General features: G+C 36.9%; 1 protein-coding gene across 2 annotated transcripts in view; it reads right to left on the minus strand.

Moving 5' to 3' along the window:
* Positions 1–12202, minus strand: part of TTC7B (tetratricopeptide repeat domain 7B) — a 154835-nt gene that overhangs the window by 112509 nt on the left and 30124 nt on the right. For both annotated transcript variants that reach the window (XM_080396701.1, XM_080396700.1), the window contains exons 2-3: positions 10902–11056; positions 9600–9768 (exon numbers count right to left, since the gene is read on the minus strand). In XM_080396701.1, the coding sequence (XP_080252827.1) occupies positions 9600–9768; positions 10902–11056 (324 nt within the window). The remainder of the gene's footprint in view (positions 1–9599; positions 9769–10901; positions 11057–12202) is intronic.

Here is a 12202-nt window from a genome sequence, read left to right on the forward strand (position 1 = left end):
TTTGGGAAGACACTTATCTCATACATATCTAGTCCTGATACCAAGCAAGATGACTCCTGAGGGGCAAGAAAGTGAGAAGCAGTGAAATGAATACGAGTCAGTACTAGTTAAGCTTACATGTTTTTCAAAGTACCTCTAAAATTGCTTGTCAAAAGAACAGAACAGCAACAAACTGTATTTCAACAAGAAAAAAGTATGCCTGATATTTCATTTACATTGTAACTCACAAAGATTTATTTCTATCTTCAAAAACTTTATAACTTATGTGTATTTTGCAAAAGATTCAGAAAGCAAACCGTAGATAGTTTTGTCACTTATTCCAAGTGGCATTCTTGTGCTTATGGTCTCAAATCAATGGCCAAGGTTCCACCAAGTAAACTATTTCATTTTTCACAAACACAAGAGCAGACCAGCCCTACCACCACATGTGCACTCAGTGACCACTACCCAAAACCAAGCAGGATTCAGTAAGAACAAGTAACAAATGTTACAATGTTTAAAAAGTCCCCATGCAATAGATCTGCTTAATTTTAGATAGGCAGCCGTTTTTTGTGATGGACAATAACAGTAATTACTTTTCATTTACAAACCATAAAAAAAAAAAAAAAAAAAAAAAAAAGCAGACATCAATTCTGTAGGAAAATAAGATTACTTATCACTCCCATTTCATTATACAGAGTAACCAAAATTACTCTTAAGGTTAAACGTGAATCCATAGCACAGTTCAGATCTTTACTAAGTACTCCTACCACTCAGACCACTACTGAGACCATTTAAAAAAAAAAAATCAAAACACAAGGCTAAGAAAAGCCTATCACATTTACTGCACTGCATATCTGAGGATTTTCCATGATGCCAGCCAGTACCTTATCTCTAAATTTTACAAACTACAAATAATACTGGACCCCATGGTATATCTACGGTTTTCAGTAGACAAGTCAAAGGACAGAGGAAAAACAGTGGAAGATTATTTTATACTTAAGTAAACAAACATGCTTTTTGCAAGAGAGAGAGAGTGACACATCAATAGATAAAGTTTTCTGGTTTGCTTCCTGTTTTCCTTCAATGGACAGAAAAAATCCAAGTACGTATGAGTATACAGTACTTTCTCTTCCCTATATAATATGCAAAGCAACACTGGTAAGTGTTCCAAATGCTGCAAACACACACAAAAAAATAATAATCCCCCTTCACCTCCTTTTAAAAAAAGTCATATTTATCTTATATATTTAGAACAAACAATTATATAAACTATAGCAAACATTTTTTAGTAATTTTAAAAGAGGAACTGAAAACAATCTGAGTTACTGTTATCAAGGAATTCCTACAGTTTATTTCTGAGCTTAGAACAAACACTTCTAATCTCACTGAAGGGAAGGACTTATTTCTAGAAGTCCTCAAAGATTGTGAAAGAATTTATTTAGAAAGCAAAGCATGAGTTCTTAACCTCTTCAATTCCCTAGTGGTATTTGTAAAGTAATCATTAGAAAGCAAAGGAGGAAAAGTAAGACTAGAGTAGGGAAATATATCGATAACAAGCTACCTCTTTCACAGTAAGAATTTCCTGTTTCTTTAGGCAATCTAAAGAAACACAATTAACTTCTCTGATTTTTCAGGTACCTTCTATTGCCCATCCCCCTATGCCAAGATACAGGCGGGGAAAAAAAGTCTACAGAATCTGTCAGGATGCAGGATCTCTATGGCTAGTTTCCAGAAAAGGCATCAGAAAGAAGTCAAGCCCCCATTCTCTCAGCGTACTTAGATTTAAGGGAAGCTGCTCTGGCTAGCCACTCTTTTAAACACAGACTACTTACAGAGAATTAAATTCCATTCTAGATGACACCCAGAGCAACAGAAACACAACTTCCCAGAGTTGAAGACAGTGTTTTGTCACGTATGCTCACACTGCTACATCATTTCATTAGTACAGCTTTCCTAATGCCATAGATACGCTAGTACTTCTAAGTATCTTGAAGTTTCTCAAAGTTAAAAAGAGAAAAAAAAACCAACCCAAAAACCAAATAACAAACACCACTCGTCTGATTTTCTGAAAACAAAGCCTAATCCAAGCACTCAATAAACCCATAAGAATATTTAGGGATTTTGTATAGTATCGTCTGACACAACTGTTGTGAAATGATTGGTCACGTTTTTCCTCTAAAGATAACGATATTCAAATCTTTGTATTTTCTCAAGAGTACAAAACAGACTTTTACAATACTTCTAAACAGAAAAGATCAGTATTTTCACATATGCGTATGTTTCTTAAGAACAACGTGCCAGACAATTCTTGCTGTAAGTACAGCCCTTTAACAGACAAGCACCTTCCAGAGAGGCTGAAACAGTGCAAACTAGAGCTAAAAGCTGCAAAAAGATTGAGTGAATCTCTGAAGAACACACACACACACACCCCCCAAAGCAGAAGAGCTGCACAGCAGTACATGAAGCGGTCATCAAGGAAGCGTTCACTCAGGGGAAAAGAGATAGTTTAACTACAGAATTTACACTGTCTGCTGAAATTGTCAGGATTGCTCGTACATGCACCTCTGAGGGAAAAAAAAAGTCCAGGCTCCACTGTGATGCCAGTTCTTCCCATGCCATGAGAAAAAAACACCATAATCACTGATTTTTAATTTTGGCCCAACATTTTCTCCCTCTCCTCACCCTGCCAAAGGCAAGATTCTGAAGAAAATCCAAAGTTCTGGAAGAAATTAAGAACAAGAAAACCATACTACCAAAACACTCAAGTCCTAAAGAAGTCTATTATAAGAAGCATATTATTTTCATTCAGTGTTTGTATTTCAAATACTGGAGCTAAAAGCAGCACTGAGGAAAGCAGTACAAACTCCTGGGTTCGTTACCCCCCAGTCACTGCTCCAGCAGGGCAGAAGTTGTAAAAATAGACTGGGGAAAGACAAGCTTTAACAGACAAAGCTTGAAGTATCTATGGCACAAGCTTTCTAGCCCTGGTTTGCAAACTGCTTGCTGATGGGCTGCAACATTTGCACAGCAATACAGGAGGAGGGAACTTAAGTCGAGTCTTTGACCCATTGCCTAATGAGGCTAGAGATCCCTGGCATAATTACTAAAACAGCTTTCATTTAGCATTCTTCCACTAAGAGTTTCTTGGTGTCTGCTGACACAGGCTAGCAGTGGAGCAGATCCCATTTCAATTGAACTTCAGCGCAGCATCTTGTGCCAATGGCAAAGTAGCAATTCACATGCACCTGACACTTCCACTGAACCTCATGAGTATTTCCATGTTTCTGTAAATAGAACTAATTAACAGCCAATCATTTAACTTGGTAAATGCAACATTAAATTTGAATATGGGTCAGCAGTAGTAAAGACAGTCTCACCTTACTCAACATACATCATCTAAATATAAACACAGTTATTTGAACAGGCAATATGAGATGTAAAAGGGCCTGCAGCAGTAAGACTACAATCCTGTAATGTCTAACTTACCGATGACATCCCTCACATACTTAACAAGAATTTGTTACTGCAATACAACACAGCCACATTGACAGATACCTGGAATAGTCTACTCATCTATACAGTATATTAAACATAAACACAATTTATTTACTAAAATCAAGTTTACAAAGTTGCAGACTTTAAGAAATGTCAGATCTGTAAATTTCTATCTTCATCTATAAGCATGTGTAGAAAGATTCATTACTTTGTAATGTCAAGTATTCATTTTTCAATTGTCTTTTTACTTATGCAGCAGTATCAGAATCATGTTACTAAGATTTTAAAAAGCTGATTTCCTAGTTAAATATATACTTGTTATTTCAGTTACTGACAAGCTGCACCTTCCTAAATTAACATGTCCATATCCCACTGTGCATGTATCTCATCTCTGCTTCCATAAGCAAACAAAAATCACTTAGAAACATTGAAGATATTGCCATGCACAGTAGCTGAATAATACCTATGTGTACTTTCCAGCATATTACCTCATTCATAAATGCTGAAAACTTGCAGAAAATTAACAGTCTTGTTCCCAGATGCCTTCTCCCTAGGAGAATATTAGCTTTACCCTTTATTAAAATGGACTCTAAATATATACTTCTGTATGGTAACAGCATATAGAGTGTTTTTCTGGTTGGTCTTGTAAAAGGGAGAAGAAAAAGTTGCAGCTAGCCACACAAGCCTAAAGTGAAAAAGGAAAAAAGTCAGACATATCCAGTCTTTAATTACTCATTTATGGATTCATAACATTTCAACTTTTTTGTAAGTCAAGGTTTTCCTCAGTCTCAGAACTGAGTTTTGCCAATTAAAATGATCTAGTGAAGAAAGTAAACAAATGGGTACTAGAGACAAAATTAACCTCTTGGAACATGGGAACCTGCTCTACTTACCAGAAGGTAGTCATTCCCACATGATGAATGACAGAAATAAATGATCCAAGCAGATACTTAAACATCAAGTATGTAACACAGCCAGAAATGTGCAAAATCCCTCTACATTTTACTTTGAGCCAAGTCTTACCACCACAATATCAAGATTGTTCTTCCTTTCTCCTTCCTCTGCCCAGCCTCATCTCTTAGCTTTGCTCTTGCTGCATAGGACAGTTCTAATAACTGATACTGATGTCCAAGCTACATTTGTGGCAGAAAAAAAATATCTGCTTTTTTCTGTACTGCTTCCTAAAACTCCATATTAAAGGTATGACCTGCTCCTGTGACCTACTATCTTAAGTGCTAGTACAAAAGAAGGGAAGGCAACAGCTGCAGGGAGCTGGCTCCAGGAACATTCATACATCTGCTTTCAGACTCTGCCACAACAGAGTCGTGCAAACCTGCCCATCTCCTCAACAATGTCCTTTGATGCCCATTTTTCTTTCCCTCATCACATCCTCTTGAAATAAACTACTACAAAAAAACTGTTTTATCAGATGCTTCTCCTCCACATTCATGTCAAATGTAATTACAAGCAGATGGGGGAAAAAATAACCAACAGACACAAGTAAGTATTCTCGTGTTTTTGCAAATACTAAGCACTTGAAAATCTCCATCTTTTAATTCCTGTGTTTTATATGACATTTAAAAATTGCCCCAATTTTTTCAAGTCTTTGAATCTAAGAAAATTCTGTATTTAATATCAAACCTATGATTTTATTAATACTCTATCCTATAACATCACCTTCTACATACACATACAGAGTCATTACTCAGTAGCACAGTATCAAAATCAGCTCTTTTTTTAAGTAAAGAAAACACGAGATCTAATCCAGAACTGTATTCTATGGGCACACACACACAAAAATCAGGGTAAGGTAAAAAAGGATGCCTGTCCACAAAGTTAACCACATAGAAGATCATCCTCCACTACACTTCTATTTTTAACTTGTGAATTTGAGGAAATGGTGAAGAAAGGCGGGAAAATAACAGAATTGCACTACATTCAGTATACTGTGTGGTAGTTACCACTTTGCAACTTTTGCGTGAGGGATATCTGAACAGTGCTGAGTCCTGACCTACTCTAATCAAGTTTCTGACACTTTGCCTCATCCATATTCATATGGCTAGTCTACTCTCTGCTGTTTTAATGGACACAACAGCAGAAAACTTTTCCTGAGACCACTCTTGCATCTTCTAGTCAAGATAAAGCATAAGACATCACTGCTAGCAGCAGCTTTTGTTGCCAGAAGCCAGAAAAAAAAACAACCCAACCGAACTTGTCCTGTTCCTTGAATTTCTTTCCAAAGCTTTTTTTTTTTTTTTTTTGCTTACCATTATAAACAACTGCCCATGAGCTTTTGGTTCTGATGAAACAGCAGTGCCTTTACCACCACACTAAGAATTTTGAACATTTTCCCTAGGAGGAGCAACAGACAGGAACCACTTCCCAGCACTGCTTGGGCACTGGGGCCCTGTGATTCCCTGCACATCACAAACTGGCAAAGAGCCACACATAAAGGAAATGGAAAAGATTTCAAAGGTAATTTGTTAGGATTTTTCTTAGAATTTTGTTGAAATTTTACTATGTTGCATATTGGCAAATCTATCAAGGAGCTTTCTTTGGAAGGTTAGAACCATCGTTGCACTAACTAGCCATTTCCAAGAGAAGAGTAACATTTAATCTTCCCTGCTGGGTTTGAGAGCCTTTGAATCCTTCACTTGACTTACATTCATTCCATACTATGCCTCTCACTTATATTCTTCTAAATATGCTGTCTTCAGCTAAAGCTATAAGCAGCAGAGTCTTAAAAGCATTCTTTTAAAGATATACTGCATTTGTTCATCTATTTAATAAAAAAATTGAGGACCCCCTTTGTGAGTGCACTGCAGGCAGCAGATGAGATGGCTTTAGTTCTTTAGTTAAATGACAGTTATTCTAAGCTGATGACTGCAGGAGCGCAAAGACACTAAATTTCATGTTCTGGACTACTGTAATGAAGACTTTTGTAATGAAGACTATTGTAATTTAATGAACATTTTGCAGTGAGGTTTACAGACAACCTTGATGGATAATGCGTTCAGACACACTCTGGAGAGTCTGAAGAGGCAATAACAATTTTCCTCTTTTGGTTTTTTTCACACTTTACTTTCTAACAACATAAATACATGCAGACATATATTTATATATGTGCACATAAATGAACATATATACACATAAACAAATACACACACACACACACCCTCCACAGCCAAGCGTTTGGGGATCTCAATTCCCTGGCCATGTTCTGATTCCATTTTGCCTCCCCACAATTGTCACTACTGCTGTTCCTCCTCTCCTTCTTTCTAGCCACCAGTAGATAAAACTGCAGCAAAATTCAGCTTGACCCTAACCTTGGACCCATTTTTGCACTTCACTGCATCCATACACACACACTGAACCTTTCGTTCACTGTGAAGAGCAGAAAGATATATTTTGTATGTTCCACAAGCAAGAGTAACATGGGACACAGGGAAAGCAGGTAAATGCAAAGGGCTTGTTGTGAACTGCTAACTGCCTAGGGTTACAGCGTAACATGCTCATTTAAGTACCCTGGAACAACTGTAGAAGGAACATGTCAAGTCAAGCATCCCACTCAATAATCTATCGCCTTTTACCTTACAGAATGAAACCTCAAGAGTGAGAAAGTAAGCCCTTGGAGGTTGCCCCACCTTAAATACAGAAAAAAATTCAAAGGCAATTAAGAACTACCATAAGTTATCTGCCCTATGCTTTTGTCAGAGGTAAGCAGTATCAGACCACTACACAATAGCACACAAGACTGCAAATCCACTGGAACTGGATTTGCCCCAAACTCGATTGAAATGGGACAACTAAACCAGGTATATTTACCTGCCTCCGTGCAGGCTGCCACACTGAACAGTGCAGCTGTGCTGATGCTCGCTGACAGGCAGCACAGACAGTCCCTCATTGCTTAATAACATGGTGCTATGTTCATGACTGCCAAAAAAGTAAGATCTAAATACTCAGAAGTTTTATCTTTAAATAATCAGGCTATCCTTGAACTTGCAAGCAGAAATACAAAATCCCTGGACAGATAACTTGCATTTAGTTGGGTAATACCTACAAGACTCAAATCACCTCTGAAAAGAGCCTGAACTAAGACTGAAAAGTTTTATAGTCCACTCTTACAAGGAGAAAGAAGAAATTCTACAGGAAATGGGGAAGACAGTGAGAATTAACTGTGCATATGCTATTTAGCTGTCAATTACTCTAAACTTCTCTAGACTTTGAATACTAAATTTAAGACTGCTCTGGGACTTCTACCTCATTTCAGAACACACAGAAGATTATATTCTTGCAACCTGCTACCATGGGGAGAAGGCATAGCAAATTTATGAAGTTTCCATTCATACTGGAAACATGGTAGCAAAAAAAAAATAATTCTGAACATCAACAACAAAGAACAAAACCCCAATAGTTTGCTCAGGTAAACTGGTAGCCAGTCACCCACTAGAAGTGACCAAATCAATGAAGTCTAATCAAGATTAGGTCAGGCTTGATATGACAGATTTCAATGTCTAAGTATAATACTTGAAATCAGAAGAAAAAAAAAACCCCATCATGTCTAGACAGAAGACATGGTGGTTTTCTTCTCTTCCCCACCCCCCCACCCCAATATGACGAACCTACAAAACATTCCAGAGCAGAAAAGATACATATTTTACTATTTCATAATAAATTATTTTTACATTAAGTAAAATTAATAATACTACTCCTTTCTGCAAAATGAATGCTTTTGCGTTTCAACTGTTAGAGGTCTTTATGAGATCAAATAAAACAGAGTCAGAAGAGACGAGCTCTGGGAAAAGATTCAATTAAATTACTGAGATTCCTTGGAGATAAAACCAAATTTAGTACTTAAAGTTGATCAAGTCCAAGATCTCATTTGCCTGGAAAGAACATGACAAATTCAACAGATGTCCTACAGGTTCAAAAAAAAAAAAAACAAAAAACACAACCAAACCCCACAAAGCTGAGTGGAAGTCTACCCATATCAGACATTGCCAAAAAGCCCACACAGATGGTGTATGAGAGAACTGGGTAGATCTACGTCATATGTAAGAATGCCCCATGTACTCCCTTCCCACTTTAATCTAAATATTGCCTAGATTTAGGAAACATCCTTTTGTCTCTGCTATCAGTTAGTTCTCTTATTTCCTTGACATCTCTATAGAGGATGATTCATGCCTGTCATTTACTAAAGGACTGTGCTGGTGGAAACCAGTTATACTCTTCCAAGACTAATGTTAGAAACAATTTTTGGCCAGTTGTCAGTGAATGCTATTGAAGTTTCTCATAAATAGTGTTTGCTGACTTTTGATACTTAACAAAAAACTTTCGACATATGCAACCAAACCCAAGCTTAAACACAGCAGACCAAAGCAAACACTTGGACACAGTAAATTCTCATACACCTACAGCAGCAACTGCCACTTTCCTCAACACACTGACCCAGCTCACAGTCTGTTAGTGAGTTTTCTAAACTGAAGTGGCACTGCCACCTTAAGACATAAGGCCAGCATTACAATTTTCATTATACTAGATTGGTTAAAGAAAAAAAATTTAATTATCTGCCCTTTCTGATTTTTTTTAAAAAAGATATTCATGTAAGAAAAATTCAAAAACAAAACTGCAAGAAATTAACTGTTTTAAGTAATTTTATCATGTTATTACTATTTTTCTTCAATTAAGTAGCAATTTAGTTAAGCCATTTGGCTTAGTTTGAGCATTTTAACATTCAGTAAAAGGCATCATGGTGAATCAAGGTTCTCCAGTTCTGACCACAGCGAGTGCACAACTGTACTAGTTCTTTCAGCAATAGCGATAATACTTTAACATCTATCTGCAGTTATTGTGACATTTACATATGGAAGGATACACGCATCAAAAAATTTGATTGGGTGACAGCACAGTTAACATATTAATTGAGGTAAAAGTCTTGTCAACCTAGCACAAACTCAGAATAATTTAGAGGCTAAACCATCCTCTTATTTATCTGCAAATGTGGTACTCCATCACTGTGTTGATGATATGCGTGCCAAAAAATTCTTTACCTTCGGACAAAAGATGAATTTACTTTTTTAAACACTATTTCCACATTATTATACTGGAAAGAGCAATCTTACCTTTAGTAGAATATGCTTCAGCAATCAGGCGTAGCCTGTATGGTGGCACTGCAGCTAACTGCAGGTCATCAACTCCAACTCTGGCATATGTGTTCAGAGCTTCTTTGTAATCACCTTCCACATAGTTTAACTTGGCCATAATAAGGTTAGCTTCTTGTAGGAATTCTGGCTAGAAGGAAGAGGAATAAGAAAAGGGTTTTTTTCCTGAGAAAACACACCTAATTCTTTCTGATAAATATTTGGTTTATTTTCTGTATATATTCACTGTAGAAATCCGCAGGGTATTTCTTAAGACAGAGCAACAAACCAACAAAATTCTTTCTTCATGTAATATTTGGGAAGCTTGTGGTAAGGGATGAATCCACAAAACCTCAATCCACCAAGTTACCAACAAGCATTACCAGTCATTTTGTATTCACACATTTATTTACACATGCACCAGAAATACCTCTCAGTCAGAATCCAGCTTTGCCAGGTGACAGAACTATTTAAAGGCAGCCTATCATTACAACTCCTCCAATGATTTTTTTTCTAACACCACAAGTACAGTTGAAAATAACATAGCATCAAAACTTAATGATATATGTTCCACAGCCTATGAATTTGCACAATTTCAAAGTATAAATTGAAAAAGAATTTATGGAGGAACGAAGAAAGAAAAGGGGGAGAAATTAACACTCCCACAAATCATAGGAGACAAAACATTAAGGATGACTGCAAAACAAGGCCCTTATGATGTCTCAAAGGATGGACACTGAGTACAGAAAACATAAGCTGCTTTAGTAGCTACAACAACAGTTAAGTAAAAGAAGGGCCAGTATGGTTAAGAACATCAAAAGGTTATGACAGAATATGCTTTCAAGCATTAACCTCACCTTCCGCACCTGCAAACATAACTTAAGGAACCTTTCCTGAATACTTAAGAGACTATTACAGAAATCTGTGAAGTTTGTAATGTATTTTGCATTTTTTAACACTTCTATTTAATGGACACTACAAAGAACAATATAGTTATATACTCCAAGAAAAACTTCCACAAAACAGGTTGTATTTCACTTAAGCATCCCAGAAGTCAATGACAATTTTCTTATTCTTCTAATGAAAGAAGGTTTGAGAAATTTAACTGAATAAAAATCCATGGATAAACACAGAGCCATGAAATAGCATAGTGCTGATGATGTTCTGGGAATAGCAATGATAATAAAACACCACACAAGCACTTTCCACATATTTTTCCATAATCAGTAGAGCACTCCAGCCAAATTCAGCTTTTCTAATTCTTGCTTAGACTGATTTACATACCTTTAGGTTTCCTCTATCGAGTGCTGCTGTGAGATGTTTCCTGACCTCAGTCAGCTTTGGCTGCGGGCCGCGTGGACTACTACTCTGTTTAAGAGTGTTTTCCTTCAAAAATTGTTCTAGTTTGGACTCCCCAAGAAGAAGTTCTGCCATATCATCTGTAAATAAAACCAAACACATGAAATATTAGAATTTTATTTCACTAACATTTCAGTGGAGGCAGTCATTGCACGGATTTTAAATACAAACTAACCAAAACAAACAGTGTCAAGTACTCAGATTTAACAGAAGTCACGTGGTACTTTTCAATTTATCTTTTACCTGCTTGATTCATTGTAGAATCAAGTCTCCTGTGTTCTAAGCTATAATGATTTAGGACATTAAACTAGTCAGTGTTGTTCTCCTCCTTAAAAAGCAACACTTGATTCAAAAGGATTATGTATTTTTGTGAATGTCACAATATACACTTCTGAGATTCACTTTACCCAAAAAATGGTGTGTGTTTCACAAGATGCCTATTGTAGTTTCAAATATGAATACTGACATAAAACTAGTTGCATAAATTAGTTCTATGTTACATGTCCCTCATGATGCCTTTCATCACCACCCATATCTCGGCTGTAAGAATGTAGGTATCACTCAGACCTTGTTAAGGCTCCAGCCATCCCAGCATGAAAGTCCATTTCTCATCTATCAGTCTGTTTCTTAGGAGGCTTACCACCACTTCTCAGACATGAAGGTAGAACGTAATACCAGGCATCCCAGCAAAGCTGCAGCTAGCATGTTTGCTGGAATTCAGTAATCTGGTCATCCTCTACCTTGCCCTTATCCAGGACCACTGAACTTATTTTACTGAAACACATTGAGTAGTTCCTCTAGTGAAAAGAGAGCTGGAAAAGTTATCGCCTCACTATGTGCAAATTGAAAAGACCAGGTCATGTCTCACAAACAATGGCTGAATAACCGAAATTTGAACTAACAATAAATAAAATAGATTTTTAAATGGGGAAAGGCAAAAACTAAAAAGCCGAAAAAAGCTCACCACCCTATAACCATTAGCACTGGTCTTAGAGGTTATGTAAAGGGACAGAAAAACTAGGACATGGAAAAGTCAGTGTTACTGTAGCAAAGCTTTCCCTCAGGCTGTATAAATGCATCAGCATTACCTGGCTGTTTAAGTACAACAAATTTCAGCCTTGTGTCATTTGGAGTAGTATATAAGCCATGTACAATGCCATTGTACAGCAAGCTATAAGGACCAGTGCTGTCCTGTAATATGTCTTATCAAGTATTAAGACAAAACC

The sequence above is a fragment of the Falco punctatus genome, assembly GCF_963210335.1.
Source record: "Falco punctatus genome assembly, chromosome: 7".
NCBI classification, from domain to species: Eukaryota; Metazoa; Chordata; class Aves; order Falconiformes; family Falconidae; genus Falco; species Falco punctatus.